Source organism: Emydura macquarii, unplaced genomic scaffold (genome assembly GCF_026122565.2).
Source record: "Emydura macquarii macquarii isolate MOO-44397 ecotype Brisbane River unplaced genomic scaffold, CSIRO-AGI_Emac_v2 contig_3345, whole genome shotgun sequence".
Lineage (NCBI taxonomy): Eukaryota > Metazoa > Chordata > Testudines > Chelidae > Emydura > Emydura macquarii.
The window spans coordinates 4,214,426-4,236,933 of record NW_027133482.1 but is presented as its reverse complement, the minus strand read 5'-3'; the positions used below and the strand labels follow the sequence as shown (position 1 = coordinate 4,236,933).

The following is a 22,508-nucleotide window of genomic DNA, read 5'->3' as shown; positions in this document are numbered from 1 at the left end:
TTCAGATCAAAGAGAACTTCCAGGAAGCTGCCCTTAGCTCACAAAAAATGAAACTCTCTCTCTCTCTCTCTCTCTCTCATTAAAACGCACAATCAGGAAGGAAAGTGAGAGTTGCTTATGTAAGAGCAGCTTGGAGAGTTCACCGCACACAAAACTATTGGGCAAAATTCTCTTTGTGGCATCTGATATCAAGCTGCTACAGTGAAAGCAAGAGCAAGCTCTGGAAATAAACGGTCCAGTCCTGCACTCAGACAACGCGCTGCCTGACTCCAGCGAGGGCCTTGCCTGGATGGAGACTGCAGGATCTGGGTGCACAAACCTTGCATTCTTTTTTTCCCCATCATCTCTATGTGTTTATCATGACTCCATCTGATTAGTAGCTTCCTGCCAGTGCTGGATGCTGGGAAGGCAGTCAAAGCTGCACCCAGTGTTACTTTTCAATAGATTATAAAACCTGGGGCAGAGACTAGTATCATTTACTATGTGGCCAGGGAATATTAGGATAATCTAGTCTGATTTCCTGCAGCACGCAGGCCAAAGAACATCGACCAGTGACTTTTTCATCTAGCCCAACTACACAGTGGTTGTATTAGAGCAGATAATTTAGAAAGACACCCAACTTCAATTTAAAGACTTCAGGTGATTTTACCACACTTCTTGGTAATCTGTGCCATGATTATTTACCCTCACTGTTAAAAATTTGCATATTTACAGTTTGAATTTTTCTGACTTCAAACTTCCAGCCATCAAATCTTGTTGTGCCTTTATCTGCTGGATTAAAGAGCCCTCTATTTTCAGACATCTTCTCCCCATGTAGGTATTTACGAACTGTTATTAAATGGCCTCTTAATCCTCTTTTCGAATAGACCAAGCGTCTCAAGTATCTCAACATCAGCCACATGTACAATGCTTTGAATCATTCTTAGAACTTTTTACTGAACCCTTTCCAATTTTTCAGCATCCTTTTAAAAATATGTACCCCAGCACTGGACACAGTATTCCAGAAATGGCCTCAACTAATGCCATATACAGTGGTAATAACAACTCCCTACTTCTACACAGTGGTCCCCTGGTTAAGTATCCAAAGATTGTGTTGACCACTTTTGCCACAGCATTGCACTGGGAACTCATGTTCAGCTCAGCTCCTTTTCAGAGTCACTGCTTTCCAGTCAATAGCCCTCTCCATTCTACAAGGATGGCCATTCCTTGCCCCAAGATTCATGACCTTGCATTTGGCTGTTATACTGACCTCACTCCTGGTGTGGACAATGCTGCCTTTTCTTACTCATTACTTACTCAGGTCTTCTCTCTGAGTATATTCAGCCATTTGTTTATGTCAGTGACTACATGTTTTTATTACTCTGTGCTTTGGTTAGCCCTTCAGAGCCATCCCAGCTTTGGGAATGGGAGCCGGACTCATGCATCCCTAGAATTGTTAGAATTGTTAATCAAACATTGATTGCAAAATGTATACAGTTAGTGATTCACGAGACACAAGGGAACCCAGTTTGACTTTCAGATTCCCAGTTGAATTTTTGGGACTGGCAGTTAGAAATAACTTTTTACATTCAACTGAGCCGATGAAATCTGGAGTTCTCAAGAGACCATAAATATGGAACATCAGGAGTTACTTGGCCATGGGTTTGGCACAGTGTACACACCAAACAAAAGCATGGCCAGTCATAAACTTTCGGGTCGCTGTGAGAAGTGAGGCTTGGACACATGAGAAATGCTGGGATCAAAGATACTTACACAGCTGCTGGGTGCCAAGACATTTAGCCAGTGATTACTTGCACTATTGAGGGTTTTAGTGACTCATTTCTTTCCGCCTCTGCTTTGATCATCGTCTTTTGTTTGGCACTTTAAAGTATGGAATTTTAAATGGAGGAATGACATTCACTAAGAGCTTTCAATGCTATTTGGTGATGAAGGGAAAGTGAAGAATCACTGAGGTGCTTTTTTTTCTTTTGCATTAGCGGCTAGAAAATAGCCCTCCCAGGTTCGACGTGTTAAAGGAGAAAGCTCGAGGGCTCAGGAGGGACTCAAGAAATAGGTTGTCACACACGTGCTTTCATCCTCATCCGAGAGAGACCTTAATCTGCAGCACAAAGCCATCATGCAAACCAACTACATAGGCTAGCGCTGGCTCTGCGCCATATGCAGAGATACAGCCTCTGCCCCACAGAGCTTACATACTAAAAGAAAGCACGAAGTCAGGATGCACTGGAGAGTAAGAGGTGGGAAAATGCTAATTATTTTTTCATTTTGATTTTCTTTTTTTTTTTTCTTTTTTTTTTTTTTTAAAAGGTACAAGCTTATTTTTTGTTACCCTTATGGAAGCTTGAATGGTGGGGGCATGGTCATCTGGGCTAGAAAAAAGGGTGTTCGGTGCACAGGGAGCAGTGTGGGAAAACGTCCACAGATGCGGATGGAAGGAAAGCGACAGGGCACTTAATGGAGCCTCACTGGTGGAGTGCCGAGACCCAGGGGGATACAATAGGAGACAGAGTCTGAGATGTAGGCAGAGCAGAAGCTGTGAAGGCTCTGAAAGTTAAAGGGGAAGCCAGTGGTCAGCGTTGGTCACATTCATCATAGGTAGAGAGTTGGCAGGGTGGGAGGTGTTCCCAGTGGGGCTTGAGCTGCGCTAGCAGATGGATGCAAAGGCAAACTTTCGGCACAAAATCCTTGCCTACCTCCCACCCGTGCTTTTAGTCCTTCATGAGAATGGGCAGGGAATTCACATGAATGAGATCAGCTGGGCGCTGAGGCGGACCCCTCAGCCCTCTCTGGGATATGCCTTCCTCCTGTAGCGGTCACCTGGCTTTCTTCAAATCGTTAGTACCTGACACACAACGATTGCCTGATTTTCTCTGAGATTATTTCCAGGGCACACAGCACACAGACCAAGACAAACCCCGCACTCTGCAGAGTGCTGCAGAAGAGGCTTTGTGCAAGAGGTCAGTTTTAAAGGAGAACAGGGCAGGGGCCTTTTGTGTTAGAAGCTGTTGCAAGTGCAGGGGGCGGCCAGAAAGAAAGCATGAAGCACTGACAGATGAATCCTTCCTGTTGCCCTGGGCAGAGTGTAAGAATGTTGTCCCTTCCTTCCAGTTTCACCTATTGGCAGAAGTGGATATTTTATAACCCCTACCTCTGCACTAGGTCCCAGTGCCACATTCAGCAAACAGACCGATATTTCCAATACCGGCCTGATACGACAGGATCCAAGGGATCAGAGTGAATCCAATGAGTTAGAGTGAAACCCACGACTGAGCAATCCAAATAAAATACCAGCCCATGGACAAGTGCCACGTCTGCTGTGGTCTTCATGTTTTGAAGTGAACAGAGCCCTGAACCGGTAAAAAGGAGTAACTTAGACAACATCTAATAACTTAAGGATGTGTTTGATTTACATTTTCCTGCTATGGCCTGGGAGCTGATTTCTCTATAATTCACTGGGGGGGGATTTGAGGGGAGGGGCAGTTATGAGATGTTCCAGTCTGATTGCTAAGGAGTTACTCATTTCACTGCAGATCAGGTTTGTATGATGATGTATGTCTATTTCCAGAATAATATGCTTTAAATCTCACTAGTGTAATTTACCCATGAATTTCACGTAGGTTAGTGGGGGAACTTAGGGCTGTTTCTATCCAATGTGTCTGTTCAGGGATTTGCCATTTGGCCATGGACACTTATTCTCAGATTGGCATTAAGAAGTGTCACCCCTGGAAGTGAATTTTATTTTCATTTTTTGCTACTGAAAAAAGCAGCAGCAGCAGCATCTGACTATTGTGGACATTCAGGCTCTAGCAGTCTGCCCGTTTCAGATGCTTTCTTTGTGCTTGGTATCCATGTCTTAGACGGGCTTTTGGCCACCAGCACTCATCTCCATCTGGCTGAAGGATATGATGCTTGCTAACATGCTGGGTCAAAGAGCACAGCGTAGACGCTCCAGGTGCTGAAGGGTTTTAACATGGGCAACCTGCATAACCCTACTGGTGAAATCTGTTCTGCAGAAAGTATCTCAGTGACAGCACTGGTACCTTTACGCTCTATCATGTCCGCTGACTCTTCTGTGCTGCACCTAGAAAACCTCACTGCCTATGGCAGAGCACGAAGTGCGAGCTGGAAGCAGAGACACAAGTGACACCAGGTGTGCGTATAACAGTGAGCAGAAACATTCCCGAAGTCAATGTGTGTTAGCTGCATATCAGTGCAACGTGGCCCTTTTCAAACATCCAGCCTGCTGGTGTATTAAGAGAAGACCCTGATCAGAAGGGAGACCAGGTGTTTATAGCCATACCCAAGCAGGTAATGCTGTTTAGCATCTAGATCATAGGCCCTTTGGAGCAGAGAACAATGTTGTGTTTGTGGTGGCCTTCTACTGCCGGGTCTAATTTTCAAGCCTTCCACCGAGTTGGCGCAGTTATTCCCATTACGGACTTCCTAAGTGTCTCACAATGAGAGCTGCAATGGACAGAGACGTTCAGAGCTAATGAGGCCAGAGGTGGAAATCTCACCCTCTGGCTCTGTTGGGGGAAGACCCTGTGCTGCGGGACCCCCAAAGCTAGAAACCTGAACACGCTTGAGTCTTGCGCCGGTTAGAATGTGACACAAGCCTCATCGTCCGGCACACACCTCAGAATCCCTGCAAAATAGCCTCCAAGTGTCTTCTCCAAATCTGCATTGTCAGCCTGAGTACTAACAGCCTCAAGCATTTGAGAAGCATTAGCCAGGCTCCAAAACATCATGAGGCTGGCTTAAAACTTACGAGATGGGGAAAAAAAAAAAAAAGAATTGGGGTTCATTTTATTTGCCTAGTGGTTTCGGAACCATTGAGGGCACTCAGCTCATGGTTTGAAGTTTTTCTCCACAATCATGAGGCCTAGAAAGTTTCTTTTTTATTAATGAAAGCCAAGATTCTTGCTTAATCACTGATCTTCAGGAGCTGGGGCTTTAAGAAAAATACCAAATCCAGACTTGCAGTGAAATCGTGAGCGTTGGCAGTGCTGTGACCCTAAGACAGTGGCATGAAATCAAGGAGGGAGTGGAAGGTATGGTCGACGATTCACTGTGTGTGCCATCTAGATACTGCAACCAATAGCACACCAGATGTGAGCGGGATAGGAGAAGCTCAGAGATTAATACATACAGCATGTAACGTGAAGTTACTGCCTACGAGGACTCACCAAGTGGTAATTCCCAGGCACATGACTGAATCAAAAAACAAAGTGAATCACCACAGACAGAAAACAGATGACCCCAAAACGAAGGCGGGGCACTTACCCCCATACAGTGGGGAACCAGATGAAGGGGCAGAATCATGACTAGTCAACGGCGGGGTTTATGAAGCCCTTTCACATGGAATAAAAAAAAAGTAGAATTTGGCCTTGGTTTGATAGTTCTGCAGGGAAGTTCTGATTATGTGCGTGGAGTGAGCAGCGAAAGGTAAGTGGACATAAAGCAAATGATCTGTTTACTAGCCATGGTCAGCCAACAACTGGACACTGACACCATCCCGGTTCTACAAAAATGTCTCTTTTAAGATCAGAAGCAGGCACAAGCCAGAACCATGTATGTAGACAAACACCTGTCAGGGATGGTCTAGATAATATTTAGTCCTGCCTTCAGGGCAGAGGACTGAACTAAATGACCTCTTGAGGCCCCTTCCACTCCTACGATTCTGTTTGACCTTAAAGGCAGCAGCTGTAGCGGGCTGAGAACTCTCCCCACACAAGAGGGCATCCTTCTGAGGTCAGCTACGTGGAGCACAGCTTGTAGGAGGAGAGATTCCTTACTCACTAGTCAGGAGATCAGGAAGTTTACACTGTCGATTGCATTCTGGTGGGGTGGGGTCCATACCAGCCAAAGCAGGTCTGGAAAAATCAGGACGAACCTACCTAGAAGATGACCCGGGGAAGCCCACAGACAACTCTGTAGCCAAAGGAGCAGAACTCGGGTTCTGAAGAGGTTCTTATTTACTGAAATGGCCTATAAAAACCCTCACAAATAGAGACATATTTGACTTTTATCCTCTTTTGATGAATATAAAGGCTCATCTTTTCACATCTGGATGCCCAGAGCAGGCATCTACAGCTGCCTTTAGGCACCAAAAATCAAAAGTGGCCTGTTTTTCAGAGGTGCTGGGCACTGAAGCTCTCACTGAAATCACTAAGTTCAGGCACAGGAGTTTCAAAACGCAGTCCAAAGCATACAAACTTTTCAACGCGCCTGCCAAGATTTAGACAAGCTAAGCAGGATCAGCCTAGACCAGCGCTTTGATGGGAGACCACCCAGGAACATGTGAGGTGGTACAGAAAGTGGCTCTGGTGGTTCAGAATGTGGCGCTTTCTCCCTATGAATCCCTGTTAAAGCAACAAGCACACTGGTAATGATCAAATTCTGCTTATCTAATTCCCACCCCCCCAGGCGGTTTCAAGTGGATACGGTATGCTTCCTCACCTCAGCTCTTGTGTAGTGTTCCTCTGCATAGCTAAATAAGGCTACATTACACTCCAAAGGGCACTGCTTTTCAACAACAGGATAAGTCAGTGCGCTGTGGAGTAAAAAGTATTAGATTTGTATACTATTCATTAGCCAAACCTAGCATGGTATAATGGAAGCTTTCCTTGACGACAAATGAAGTACCAGTGTTTAAAGCAAGTGCCATTGTCTCCTGTTGAAAGACGGAAGAGCGAATACCATCTCCCTTCCCTAGAGACAAGGTGGGTGAGGTAATAGCTTTCACTGGAATAAAATATCTTTTATTCTCATTAGGATTTTATTCTCATTCAGTAACAATGTCAGAAAGGGATCTGGTTTCATGTTTATATCTGTGCCTGGGACACAGGTTCAAATATGTAAACTATCCATCCTGCAAGCACAAACCCCTGCAGGCGTGTGGGTGCTGGTGGGCAGAAATAAAAGATATTACCACACCCACCTTGTCTCTCTAACATCCTGGGACTGACACAGCTACAACAACACTGCATATAACTCCTTTATTTCTCAATCTGCGGCATCAGAAGCACATATTCTGACGGTGGCAATTTTTCCTTTTAGGTGAAAATGAGCAATAAAACCAGATTAAGTCTATCCCAATGAGAATCCCACACACAAATCCCACACACAGATAACGTAGCAGGAGAAAACACGCATGGCTGTTTGGGGGTGAATATAAAATCTCTGCAGGTGTGCGATTTACTGAAGGGAATGTCAAGGATAGCGTGATGAATGTTACAAGATTTAAGGAAGCTACTGTAGCTTCTGAGAAGCCAAACAATCTGCTTCAGAATCTTACGCTTTCAAAAAGTGTCCCATCCAACAGGAAGGAGACAAAGAGTGGGACTCTCAGGAACATACCACAAAACTCAAACAGTTACAAAGGCCGGTGAGGGTGGCTATAATTGTTTGCATTTGGGAAATCTGATTTGTTATTTGGAACTTCTCTACCTTAACCAGTTCTTCTTAGGGCAGGCAAATTTGGAACAGTTCCACTTGCTAAGCGGCTTTGTGTCCTTAACACCTCACTTGGAGTACAGACACTGCACTTGTGGGAAGAGGTTCAGCAGTTTCTGGTAAACCTCAGCAACCATCTCTTTGAGTAAGGCACCATTGAGAAATGTCCTGAAGAAGGCAATTAGCAAGCCTTGGAAAAATGGTTTCTTTCCATAAAGTGCTTTTTAAGTATGGCTTTCAAGCCTCTTTAAGGGTTAATGTTTAGCTGTTTACCTACAGTTGTCGGATGTCAGCTCTTTCTTTTGACTCTTAATGGCTTATAGCTATCAGGATGTGAAGACTCCTTAAAAGAGATGCTGTCTGGAATGTTTTTATGCCCACCAGCACCCCCACACCTGCAGGAGTTTGTGCTTGCAGGATGGATAGTTTACATACTTGAACCTGTATCCAAGGGACAGAGATATAAACATGAAACCAGATCTCTTTCTGACATTGTTATTGAAACCTTCTGTGCAGTACAAAGGGGTCCTTTCTCTCCCCACTCTCATTAAATGACCACAAACAACAGTTCAGTTTAAGGCAATTCTTCACAACTACTGCTCTGGAGATCAAGGCTATAGATGTAGGGCCTGATCCTATGGGCTGTTATCTCTCATTAACTTTACCTGGACTTGATTTGAGTGGGAGAAAGACTCATCTGCAAATAGCTCCTTTGGAAGCAACGGGTGATATGCCCGTATTAGGAAGAGAGACAAGGTGGGTGAAGTAATATCTTTCATTGGGCCAACTTCTGTTGGTGGAAAGGACGAGCTCTCAAGCTTCAAAGGCAACACATTGAAAGAGCAAAAATGTGGTGATTGGGTCAGGAAACAAATTGCCACTACAGTAGACAGACTTCAAAACACAGATCAGCCTACTCACAGATCCAAGTTGTTTTGACAGGGGCATGAGAACAAAAATCTGGGCACTGAATAAACCTGAATATTGCTCACTTGTGACACATTCAAGGGATGAGAAATGCCAGTGTGCCTAGTAATTACACTCGGGTGCAAAAAGGCATTTCTAAATCAAACCTCCTTGTTCAACTGCTGCTTCATTTTCAATAACTTCCGAAGAGCAATTGGTGATGGAACGGGAACCTCTGAGAACAGAATTCCTCTTCTTTCTCTGCAACACAGGCACAGCCTGGGCAGAAGGGAAGTATGCTTCCCACAGGCTGGTCACTGACAGAGAACAAGGCATGTCCGCCTTGAATCAATCCAACCCCAGCTGATGACAATTCAGGTGCCAACTGCAAGGGGTGGTTTTGTGACGCAGGCGCCTATTCACTAGAACCTGAATTCTGACCCTCCAACTCATTTTACACAAGTCTCCAAGCTGCCACCAGGAAATATCGTCCAGCTGCTAGCAGTCTGGGTTATATTTAAACTGGCAACCTACCATGTACCCCAAACAGGGGGAAGTGCCACCAGCGACTCCACGAAGTTCACTAGGGATTTCGCTAGTGCTCTGGAATTTACATGGAAGGTGCTCAGATGCTATGGAGATGGGCAGCCGTATAAAACAGATAGACAGATGGATTAGATAGATTAGGTAGATAGCTAGACACATCTCCATAGCCATTAAGCCCTCTTCATTTGATAAAGTTAGTTGATTTCCGGATCGAAGGGTCTCCTCTGAGATATGGCAATGAGTGTTTCTCTCCTGCTGAAGCATGAATCAGAAGGGCACTGCACAGATTTGTGTTGGGAGGATGGGGCTTCCCGAGTTCCTTTAATAGTAACAAGGCTCTAAAGAGATTCCACAGGCTGCCCACAAGAAAAACTCCCAGGAGCCCGCTATGGAGGCAGATGCTGCTTCTGGGAGATTATTGCCAATAGGTTGGCACCTGGAACGCATGGATGTCGTCCAGCTGAGATGAGGAGGAGGAGTGGGCTGCCGTAGTGAGGCAATCCAACACCTCACCGACGTAGTCCCCTTTCTCGCCCCAGCTGCATTCTCAAAAACAGAGTTTCAAATAATGCCAAAGGATTCTGTCAGATAATTATGATCATCGGCACTCTGGGCTTTTTATAATTAGAAGGAATGATACAGTGAGGGTAATTAACCACTGGTAAAATTTACTAAGGGCTGTGAAGGATGGATTCTCCATCAACACTGGATGCTCTTCTAAAAGGGCGTGCTCCAGTTCAAACAGGTGTTCTTTTTGGGAAGTCCTAGGGCCTGAGTTATACATAAATATAGATATATATATATAGATGACCACAGGGGTCTGGCCTTGGAAACTATGGATACTCTTGATGATAGAACGTCTCCTTTACAAGCTCTCTGCACATAGCTTCCCCAGTAAAATGCAGCCCACTCTGGGGTCAACTGGAGCTCAGGCAGGCTGGAAGCAGGAAGGAACCAAATGGCTGCACTCACTTGGCTCAGCAGCTGCTTAGCTTAGAGGACAGTAGCAGCTCAGGGCTTCTTCCCTTTCTGCACGACACTGGAGTCACTGCTGGAGATGGGGAGAGCAGAATAGACAGGGCGGTCCCACGTGGTAGGAGGGGAGAGAGGAGGAGTGGACGCATGTGTCGGCTGGCCCAGGGCAGGTGGCAGGTGTCTTGCAGAGAAGACTCGAGATGGGAGGAGGTGGGTGGGAGAGGAACAGGTGTGGGGTATTTGCAGCACACAGAACTGCCATGCAAAATGTTTTCTGATTCTTAATGGCAACATTTAATTTCATCTTATTTCTTTGGAGAACTAAAAAAAAAAAAAGACCCTCGCAGTTTGAACAATCATGCTCTCTGCTGGTGCTTTTAACACGCTCCAGTATTCACATGGGGTCTGGGTGTTTCTCAGTGCCTTGAGAATGCAGGGCACCTTCCTGCACTAATGATCTCCCAACCAGCAGCCTTCGAGAGCATCACAATTAGCGGGGAATTAACGGGTGTGCTCGTTGGAGGAATCCGCTCTACAGGAAGCAAGCGACTGTGGGATTTTTTTTTTTTTTTTTTTGGTCCTGGTTGTTTTTGCAGTAAAGGTGTTCTGCAGATGCCAGGCTGTCAAGGTGGAACAGGGGGAGTGGAGGGAAGGTGTAAAGGGAAGACCAAAGGGCAAGGCCAAAGGGAAAACAGCGTGTGAAATCTGGTCCCGCAGGAAACACATGCCAGCCCTGCGAACCCTGCCCTCGACAGAGGAACAGCTGGTGGAGGTGAAAGAAAACAAGAGATGAGAAAGAGCAAGCGAGCGAGTCGGAGAGAAGAGAGATTGCTTAAACGAGGCAAGTCGTTTCTCAAATCTTTTCTTGTTTTATCATCTTCTTTGGAAAAGGCTGATGGGAGGGAGAAAAGAAGGGATGGGTCGGAATTGAAACGTCAGTGAAACAAATGGGCAAAAGACCTTCTGCTTTAAATCAAGGCTGATCAAAACCTTCCTGACAAGCAGGTTGTACAGCTCTGACAGAGAGGGTCTAATTTGCTGCTAGCCCCTTTGAGCTGATACATTCAGCTGCCTCAGGCCAATTGTGGGAACTTTACGTGTCCAGCAAGCTGTAGTTTTTAGTGTGTGATCCCCTTTCTGCGTTCTACAGTCCAGTATTTCTGCTGTGCCTTGTGACCCTCTCTGAGCCTATTAAGCTGAATTAGCTACTCAGTAAAGGACTGAAAATGTGAAAGACTTCAGCATTTAGGACTAGTAGCACTTTGTCAGTCTAGAGCACTTTATAAAGAGCTTCCAGCTGCTCTGGTGAAAAAACAATTAAGCCTCACAATAGGCCTGGGAGGGAGGGAGGTCAGTATAGTCCCATTTTACAGATGGGGGAACTGAGGCACAGACAAAAAGGCGATTTGCTCGGTGTTACACAGAGAATCAGAGCTGGGGCTAAACCACTACTCTTCTGACTCCAGTCCCAGGCTTTAACCAGTAGTTCATGCTCCTTCCCTGTGGTTACTGGGGTGGGATCCAGCAGAAGTACCAGCAGAGCAGATGTATCCTTCCATCTAAATTAAACAGTCCCAGATGCCAAAATAAAAGGTAATGAATGAATGGCCCAAATGAGAGGACAAGATCCTTTCCATAGTTCAGCAAGGGCACAGTCCTAACACTGTGCAGAATGAAATGGTTTCTCTGTCACTAAAGATTGTGGGTTGTGTCCCTTCAGCCCTCCCATCTGTGAAAAGTTACTTCGGCTCAAGTGAAGCCCAGGAGTCACAAGCCAGATAAAACCATAAAGCCAGGAGCCTGCTAACAAAAATGTGAGTTTCGCATTTCCCGAGGAGAGCCACGTGTGTGTTCTCCAGTATTCTCTTACAGCAGGGTGTCTTCAATTTCCATTATCCCGTCTATTGAAAGCATGAGCAGGCAACCTCTGCTTCAGTCCCATGCACTCGTCTACAACCCTTTTTTCTGTATGTGGGGGTCACTCTGCTATACCCCAAGCAGAGGTTAGATCACCAGCCCACCATTTCCCCCTTTAGATGGAGTACTATATCTCCGCCCTTCACTGGATAGGGACCACGCATTCAAACTCCAACCTCAGGCAGGCGTTAGTCCACTCCTACCCACCTACTCCAGACATGAACCTTGTCACCCACCATTCTCCACTAGTCACCCACAAGTGAACCTGATACAGCTCCAAACACCACAGCTTTTATCTCCAGTCCAGCACAGATCACGACAGCAGCAGGAACAGCCGAGACACAGGGTCTTTATTCAACCCTAGCTGATCTCCATTGACGTCAAAGAAGTTACACCAGAGTTTAACTGGGTTCACGAATTACAACTCAGACGTGAATCAGCACTGGAAACCAAACTTGTCTATGCGTCATTCTGTTGGTTTGCAATGGTGCTGCCTTGTGCTGAGATCCCTTCAGATTCCCTAGGCTGGGCTGGTCAGTCCATCGAAGGGAGCTCTCCAAGCAACATTTTGATGCTGCAGCTGGAATTTCCACTAGTGATTGCCTTTCCTAGGAGTGGTACCAAACCAATGACCCACAAGAGTGTTGGCTGTTGGAGCTGTGGATCTGCTGACGCGTCCAGCATAGTCTTTCAGCTGGCACATAAAACCGAGGTTCTGACACCTGTGGACATTCAAAGCCACATGGCACTTGTCACAAGAAGGGTAGTTTTCAAGGCCAACCTTGACCATAAATATCGGCTTTGGCCAATGAGCTTTTACGGTGCCTACAGCCATCAGTCTCTAAGGAAACCATCCCTCATGCCTGAGAGTAAAGGCAAATCACCACACTTCTCACTTCTTAAACATGCCCCTTACCCCCAACAGCTGCCAAATCCTTTCCCCCACTCCACTCCAAGTTGGACAAAACTACTGTAGAGAATCCCTTCAAGAAATGCAGCCCTAAGGGAGAGATGGTTGCTTGGAGAACCCCTGTTGCCTGGCATCTGATTTCACTCCTAAGTATGACACACGGCTGCTTCCTGAGGGTTATGGCTGTGACCTCCATATAGCTCTTTTTGTCAAGTGCCATTTCATTAAAAAATCAGCCTTTTAACTGTGGACACATTTCAACCTCACCAAATCTGCTAATTATTGACAGTTGGTGAAGAGGAGATTTCACTTGTTCCTCCTGTTAAACTGCATCTAATTAGTAATTACTGGTTCACTGTCATCTTTACTGCAATAATCCCACTGCACATTGGCTCATTAACCTTTTGCTTTTCTAATGCAGCCTGCCAACAAGATGAAGGCTGAAACAGATTGGAAAACAATAGCTCAGTCTTGTATTTTAGATGTTTTTCCTCTTGCCCTGGAGATCTGAAGGGAAGATTATTTTTTAAGAGAAGAATTTGAATCGCAATCAGCCTCATTCTTGGGGATGGTTTGTCCTACATCTAGCCAGTTACTAGAAGTCTTTAACTCAGCCTATGGTGGGATCAGGGTCTCTCTGTCACTGACATTTCTTCCAGATGCTTCTGCTCCGTTTCTCATCAGGGATTGCCCTTGTAACCAGAGCCCCATGCGCTACACAGCATGCTAGACCTGGGCTCTGCAGCAGGATTCCTGGACTCTGCAGGTGCAGCAGACTGGAAATCGTGCAGCAATTTCTTTTAAATAGAAAATGAAGGCTTTGAGTTAATTAAATACGTAAATGAACCCAGTAGGGCAGCCCCTGGCTTATTTATTGAGTTACTGAATTCAATTGATTTTATGCAATTCCCATTCTCAGTGCTGGACATGCTGCAGATGTTTGTACAGGCAATGCATAGCTGCACTGGTGGAAATGTCAGTGAGGAAGTTGTAGGTCACAGCAGCTGGGCAGGAGGTGTCATGAGAAGCAGTTTGAGATCGTGAGCTAAGCTGGATATTTCCGCTAAAGTGCTCAGCAGTGAAATACGTAATGATGACATGTATATTGCTGCAATTAGGTTTCAGAGTCAACACCTTCTTGAGGTTAATGAGATACTTCCCACCAGTCAGATTTGTTTTAGGCTTGCTGCAGACCCAGAGAGACATCACTGCATTGGTTTCCATCTTTACAACCATAAGGGCTAGAAACATAATTTAAAAAAAAAAAGCTGAGCTTCTGGAACACAGGTCTGCAGTGTGAGTGAATCAGAGAACACATGGGCCCACATCTAATCAGAGAACACTTGATCACACAGGCGCCCAAGACACAGTTTCGATGCACTAGCTTTTCCAAAGCTTGGTTGTTCAACTCCAGCGTGACCATTCTAATGTCTATGCAGGCACTTTTAAGGCCAGATTCTGATTCCACTTACCCTGGCTTTAAACTGGTGTAACACCACTGACTCTGAAGCAGCTACTTCTGATGTATGCTGACATAACCGAAAGGAGAATCAAATCTTAAGGCTTAAAAAAAACCCCAGCCCCGTGACTTGCTTCATTAACCTTCAGCCCATGTGGCAAACACCCTTTCCCTCTCCCGTTTTTCTCAGGCCTGTGGGGAGCAGGCAGTTTGACAGGATGGGGAAGTAGAGGCGTGGTGATTGGAATTGCTATTAAGAGCACTGGCTTTTGCACAGGTTGCTGGGGCAGCCCTTTAAATCTGTTCCAGGGCTTTAGCTCTGTGTGAAATATCGTTTCTTGTACATTTTGTAACATGCTCAGAGCCAACAATGGGTGCTCAAGACAACCAAAATACAGAGATTAAACAAACAAGGTTTCCCCCTTCAGTCCACTAAAATAAATTAAGAACAAACAGCCACTGAAGCTCCTAAGCTAATAATAGTGAATCAGCTTCTACGCTCACTTGCTTACTGACGTCAGTAGGATGGTACATGCATAGCAGGGTAGAATTTGACTCATTTACTGTTATTTTAAATGGTCCCTCTTTGGGTCATGGTGTCCTTTGTTACAAGTGGACTGCCTCTCTGGTGCCCAGTCTCTAGCTGCATTACACTTACTACAGCCACCAACAAAACAAATACGTGTAACACTGGGCACAGGGTTCATATCCAGACACACAAGGAGGTCTGCTAGCATGGCTGGTAGAGGAAGCAGGTCTGACAGATTTCCTGGGCCACTGGTGCCCACACACAAGCCAAACACATCACGTGCTCAGATCCCGAAGGGACAGTCCTCAAATTGAGACTCAGGATTGATGGGCTGTGACGGGAGACCTAGCCAAATCTGTGAAAAACTGGCTCTGAAGAGATTATGGTTTTAGAGAACTGACCTACTCTGCTCACTTCCTAGGTGCTGAATGTCCTCGAAGCTCATCAGCCATTAAAACAGGTCTGAATCAGGTTCTGTGGGATTGGAGATTACACACACCCTTCAGTAAACGCAAACACTTGTTAAAGACTGGGAGTCTGCTAAGACTGAATATAAAAGTGCTCGACACCTCAGTTCAGACAGCAGGACCTCAATTCTCTTGAAGTTGAAGGACCAGAACTGAGAACCCAGCAGGCAAAGCGCAATACAGCACTGGCTATAATGGCTTCCCTTCACTGACACGATGCATGGGCAGAGAGCACATCAGTCTGTTTTAGCTGCTAATCAGACCTGATTCATGTTTACACTGTAGATAACGCTTTTTTTTGCTTTTAGAAGGTGACTTTCAATTAATTTCCGTACCATTTCAAAATCCCCCACTGTTTGCGATTTTAATCGTCTTTGATGCAAGATCATTATTAATTTTTCTCTATGGTTTCAACAGAGCTAGAACTGACATGGCCATTAACATCAATATACCCTGTCAGACCAAAACATCAATAACCACACTTGTCATCCAAAGAGCTCAACTAGAGACACCTGTAAACATTGGGAATGTCTACTCTGCGGGCTCCGCAAGGATCGATGAAGAGGGATGGATTGAGCAGGTTGTGTAGACATGCTCAATCAATGGAGATGGGTTCTCCGGTCAACACCATTAGTCCACCACCCCAAAAGGCGTAAAGGCTGCATTGATGGGAGGCATCTCCCGTCAATGCAGTGCCGTGAAGACGCCGCGGTACGTCAACGTAAGTATGTCGACGGGAAATATGCAAGCTATGTTATGTAGCTTGCGTATCTCCCATTGACCGCCACCGCCAGCGTAGACCAGCCCATTGTTAGTCTCATTTTTCAGATAAGGAAACAGAAGCACGAACAGACCCTTTTTTTAAGGCCCAAACCTTCAGAGAGAGCATGCTTCATCTTTTGTATACCCAACTTTAGACACCTCTGGCTTGATTACCTCTGGAAATCAGACTCTAGGTGCCTTAAGATGGAGACCAAAATTAGTGGATATTTTTGAAAATTTAAGCCTTAATGACTTGCCCAAGGAATTTAGGCCTAAGGAATTTCAGCGGCAGTTGTCGTTGGACCCCAGTTCGGGTTTTACTTGAATGTCTTCCATTACAAAACGGTTAAGCATCCATTTTGACTTGCATTTTGGTGGCCCTGTAAGCTAGAGAACCTCAAACTGGCAGTGAAGTGTGGCTTTTGGTTTCGGGATGCAACCCTGCCAGTCCCAGTAGGTATTTATTATACTGTGCCCAGCTTGTGATACCTTTGGTTTAAAGGGTGTGGGAACTGGCTCCAGAGAAAGAGCTATTATGTGGGGAAGGGTATCTAATGGGGTGGAGCAGGGTGTGAATGCTTGTTTGTGATGTGGGTCGATGGGAGGCTGCTATAGTGGCCGTTGCGTAGACATGGCCTAAGTGGATGTGAGAGCCTGTCTACACGGATCCAATTGCAGGATCAGGGCTTTAAATCTTCTATTGTGTTAGGCATGTCTCTGCAAAAGTGAAATCTTACACAACATAACCTATTGTTATTGTAAGGCACCAACAATGTGTCCTGTGCTGCACAAGACAGAAAGACAGTCCCTGCCCTGAAGATACAAGCTAGAGATGAAATGGAGAAGGTGGAATGCTCGGAGAAGCCTCAAGAACACATATCTACCCCTTGTCTATCTTCCTGTCACAGCGGCTTGTTTTATTGACAAAAAAAATGTTGAATGCTTTTTTTTTAAACGTTTTGTGTCCCTGCTCCTCCCTGCAATTAATATGTGTAAAGCTGATTACGGCACTGCCTAAGAACCCTCAGGACTGGAGTGGGTGAACCAACTAAGTCCTATGGGAGAAAAAATGATAGATGGGAGGGAGGGCAAACAAGAATGGTGCAGTGTGTTGTCCTTAAACCGTGTATTTCTTGCATGGAACGCAGGACTTTCTACTCAGTTCATCACTGGTTAACTTCAGCCTTCATTTAATTTGCTCGAAACCGCAGGAGCCAAATCCTTTGTAATAAATATAACAAAATCACAACCCCTTTTTTTGGATCACCTGGGGCTGGTACTGTATGATCCAATCAGCAGCTAAAGGAAAGAAACCCCATGTGATGATAAAAGACGAACACGCTTCTATGTATGCATTCAGCCATTGTTACTGACAACGTAAGCCCTGCCATATGCTGGGCAAGCTTTGATGTGCACACTTGAGCCCATGTATGTAACAAGATCAACTGCATATTTAAGTCAAGGAGACAACAGTTGGCTCCCAAAAAACGGGAAGGCCTGGTAGCAATCAATCAAACAGTCAACAGAGCAATCGATTTTTGTGATTTGTTGTGTTTTGTCCTACACAAACCAAACCCACAGCCGCAGGCATGCCCCCTCTCTCTAAACTGCCAAGCCAACATGCCCTCTATACTCCTCGGCTAGAAACAGCCACGCTTCCTACAGACTTTTCTGGCTGGAGGCTTCCCCAAAAGCCTAAGACCGCCTGCGGTTTTAGAGCCTATTGGCTGCGGGGATGGAGACCACCTGATAAAATCTTGCCCCCCGTTAGCTGGGGGAGGCAATCAAGCTGCCATGCAGCGGTGACGTCAGTGGAGCTACTGGTGTGAAGTACTACTCCTCTGCTTCGCGCTGTGCGGTGTGATGCAGACTAGACGCACACTGACCTCCGACATCTGTGGAAAGAGGCTGATGGCCAACGGAAGAGCCAGGCCAAAGGCCGCGAGGCACACAAGGCCCTGCACTGGGAGAACCATCCGGGGACAGGATCGCAGGAGAGATGTTCTGTAAAGAGGAGCGAGGCTTTGTTAGCCCGACGGACACACCACGTCACCACGCGCCATCGTCCGCACAAGCGCTGCTGCTCTGTTAGAGCTGCATAAGGAGCCGTGGAGCAGGCGCCCCATCCGCGAGTGACCCCAAATCCCACCTGGAGATCCGACTGTCTCCCCGGCTCAGGACTCCAAGCCCTTCCCTACCAAAACGTTAATGAGAAAGAACCAGGTCTCCTGCCCGTACGCATGTGCAGTGGTCCCCTGCTCTGGGAGTAGTGTGTGATTACATACTGAGCCCCTTGGGAGCCCAGCGCACGTAGGGGTAGCCCTGTCCGGGCTAGCAGGGGGTCGCTGTGGCCTCGTGATTGACAGACTTTCTGTAACTCCCTGCCTTATGGCAGCAACTCTACAACCTGGAGCTGCTCAAAATAGCTGTAGTGCCATCTGCTATGACCCCAGCCGTGACGTGCCCCTCCGGCTTCCAGCCCCAAGGTTGCATGCCCTCCACAGTGGGTGTGAGCGGCTGTCTTACACAGGGCCTGCACCAGGGAACCATCCTGGAGCCAGCTAAGGGAAAACAATGCAAGGGTGAGTCCCTCCCCCTTACTGCGACTGAGGCCTGGGCTACACTACAGAGTTAGCTCAACATAAGGCAGCTTACCTTGAGCTAACTCTGTAAGTGCCTATACTAAAATGTCGCTCCCACCGATGTAACTTGCTCACTTAATAACTCCACCTCCATGAGAGGCGGAGCGCTTCGGTCAACGATGTTAGGTCGACGCAGTGTCGGCGTACACAATGCATTGCTTACATCAACTGTTGCTGCCTTTCAGAAACTGCCCCCCAATGTCCCACACTGGCAGTTGAATCGGTGCAAGCGGTCCTGGTGTGGACGCCCCGACCGACACAAGGAGTGTAGCGTGGACATGTAAAACCGATTCAGTTCCTGTGGTGGCTGTACGTCGACGTAACTTAGGTCTACTTAATAGTGTCGTGTAGAATTGCCCTAAGAGTTCTTCATATGCACTTACCAACGTGTAACTTACACACACAGCAGCTGAAAAAAAGGTACAAGATAAAGTAGGGTGGGGCTACTTTGATGTATACTCCCTTGCTAGTTGCTTTTCTTGCTGCTCTGTGCAAGATGCACCAACTTAGACTCACAGGGCCAAATGCAGGATCTCTTACTACCCTCTAGCTATTATTGACTGTTCCAGCAGCAACTAGATGCCCATTGTGCTAGGTACAGACCAGACACACAGGGAATACCGTCACTGCAGAGTTAACTTGGGTGATCAGCACCAGTGTCTGAGCACCTGGGGGCGAGCTGCCAAATTGCAAAGCCATAATACCTGAGTTGCTGTGTCCTCACTGGTACTGTGCTCCCCGGTGTTTGTCACTTGGACGTGGCCAGCCAAGCACCTGAGGCTCTCCGAGTCTCACTAGCCGTGACGGCTGAGAGCTACATTGTTATTTTTCCTTTGAGTAAAGCTTGGGAACAATAATAGGGCCCAGACCCTGAGCTTGTATAAATCACCCCTAGCTCCCTTTCTCCTCCAGAGCCGTAATTCCTCACGAATGGTAAGTGGAGACAACACTGCTCTATATTAAGTGTGCGTTGTGCTCGCTGGGCCCGTATTATCCAATGTTCACCCATTCTGTTATCAATAGCCTGGAAAAGAAAAGAATTTAAGCCCAATCTTTGTAGCCTGTGCTCAGGCAGAATTTCTGCTGAAGTCGACAGGAGTTGTGTTTCAGTAAGGGGTTCAGGATTGGGCCCTTTGTTGTAATATGATTAAGTTCTAAGATTATTCTACTGGAAACAAAGCCTTCAGGAACTGCCAGCAATGAAAAGCGGATATCTGATCCCCTCTGTGGTACAGAGAGGAGATTGCTGGAACTGATGCATTCAACTTGTGCTTCATATGTCAAGATCCATTAGATCATGTTGAGAAACTCGTAGAGCCTGGCCTCCGTCTGGCTTCCATGAACTACAGTTTAGAACCCAGACATCATTGCTTACAGAATCCTGGCACTTTAATTTGGAAGCTGCCCCCTTTTTAATTACTGCCCTGTTGGGGTCCTTATAATCACCCGAGTAAAAACTAAACCAATTTAAAATGATCACTGGTACAGCTCCCAGGTGTGATTTCCAGGAGTGTTTTAAACTCAGGCCAGTTCAAATTACAATGGCTATAACCTCCTAATTAAGAAGAGTTATGGCTTGATTTAAAGAAAAAAAAAAACCTAATTAACACATGAAGTGTAATGTCTTAATTGGGACTCGGATTCTAAAATTTGTGAAGTTCAGTATAAATGATTCATAATTAGTTGAGAGGATCACTTTTCTTCCGCCCTGAGGATCTTTGTCCTCAAATCAAGTTTCAAAATAACATTTAGCGAAATATTGTCTTCTGCATTTTGCAGAGACGAAATTGAAATGCTGTCTAATCTCCCAACAACTGTTCCCCCGCCCCCACTAAAATCGACATCTGATTTCAATTGCTATATGTTCCACAACCTTCTATTTGCAAAGCAGTCATCTCATACCAGATAAAAAAAAATAAATTCACTGTTTGTTGAAAAGTGAACTAGTTTATTTCCCAGAAAATAAATTGTGAGCCTCATACAGCTGTTAGAGCACAGAACTGGAAATCAAGACTCCAAGGTCCTATTAACAGCTTTGCCACTGAGACCAGGTCTACAAATAAAATGATACAGCAGCACAGCTGCAGCACTTCAGTGTAGACACTACAGTGAGAGGAGGGGTTCTCCCAGCCCGTTGCTACAGTCAATCCACCTCTCTGAGATGCGATAGCTAGGTCAATGGAAGAATTCTTCTATCCACGTAGCACAGTCTATAGCGAGTGTTAGATCGGCTTTTAACTACACCCCTGAGAGATGTAGCTATGTCATTGTGACTTTTCAGTGTAGACCAGCCCTGACATGCTTTGGGCTAGATTGCGATGACCATGGAAGGGTACCTTGCCCTATCAGTAGTTCCATTAAAGTCAGCGGGGCTACTTGTGAAATCTGATACCACACAGTGCAAGCAGGGATATTCCACTCAGAGCCCTTTGTGATTCAGAACATGTCAGATCAGTACACATTTTTCTACGTGGCCTCTAATTCTGATCCAATCTCTGGGTGCCCAGCTTTAGATGCATTAAGCCCAACTCCTTGTTGCCCTGAATCTTGTGTTAAGGTTTACACCAATGGAAAATGAGTGCAAAACACTAGCAAATCAGAACAGTAATATTAAACCCACTTTGCACTGGCTCAAACAACACTCAAAGCGCACGGCTACAGTGACTCAGACCCAGTCTACCTAAAGCTGGGCAACCAAAAGGCAAGGCACCTAGAATTGGAAGCCGCCTTTGAAAATGTGAGCCTTGACTCTTCTATTCCTCTGCCTGAGCTCCTGCAAAATGATAATATTTACATCCTATTATTCCCATTTCTAAAGCACACATCACAGCATTGCCTGCCTCACGCTCAACTGCGAAGAACAATTAACATTTGTAAATTGATCTTTGGATGAAAGACACTACCATGTGCAAAGTCTTTTCTCCTCCTGTCTCTCTCCTCCCCCCCCACCTCTCATTTTAAGCTTTGTTTGTCTACTCCCCCACAAAATTCCCTGGTGCCTACTTTTTTTGCATCTTGCTGCTGACACACAATGGATACAAGCAAGCCAATGACATCATGAGGAGCTTCTGGCTCACTTATCTCAGGTATAAATTATTGTTGTGAGATAGATATATTTAAACAGAAAGACCTAAAAGATTCCATTTATATATATATATATATGCCTGTGTGTGTGTGTATATAAACTTATGCAGACAGTACATCTGCTCCACAGACACAGTGTGTTGTAGATCTTGTAAATACACCTTCATTCAACTTTCATCACATTGTTCATTAGTGATTTAAATTTTGCATAATTTGGCAGCTGCCTCTGGTGTTGTTCAGGAGGTACTGTAATTTATTCCATATGGAAGTCACTGGGTGTACTAAAAAGGAGTTATCAGGTTCAGTGAACCAGAGCTGTATTTGCCTAGAAGAAGGTGTTAGATGCTAAACTAAATATGACAGGAGTTAACTGAAATCTCCTGACTGACAGATTCTGTGGGTTTTGTCTTGTTTAATATAAACAGGATCATAGCAAATACATACATTATGGGAGACTGAGAATTCTAATGGGACAGGGACATCGTGCTGATTTCTTGTGGGTCAAAGCCCTGAATATCCTGGGGCACATCGGGAGCAGGAGGGGGTTTCTCAGAGCCCCTTGTTAAAACTACCTCCAAAATAAAGGAATGTGGGGGGTGATTTTCCTGTCCTTGATGGAACAGTCCCATATCGGGATCCTGCTAACCCATCCTTGCCACAAGCAACTTATCCCTAGGGAACATAAAAATCTACCTGATGAACACATTTATTTTGCCAGCTGAATAGCCTCTATGGTCAAAATCAGTTCCCACGGGAGGCTTCTCCCAGATGCCCTACACCTGCCTCCTTCCCCCCCCTTTGAGGGTCGCCCAATGGAATGCTGTGCTTTGCAAGTGATAAGGTAGCTGTCAGGAGA

General features: G+C 45.7%; 1 protein-coding gene across 1 annotated transcript in view; it reads right to left on the bottom strand.

The window, feature by feature from the left end:
• Positions 1-22,508, bottom strand: part of SFXN5 (sideroflexin 5) — a 177,903-nt gene that overhangs the window by 7,958 nt on the left and 147,437 nt on the right. The window contains exon 13 of the mRNA XM_067533482.1: positions 17,813-17,930. Coding sequence (XP_067389583.1) covers positions 17,813-17,930 — 118 coding nt within the window. The remainder of the gene's footprint in view (positions 1-17,812; positions 17,931-22,508) is intronic.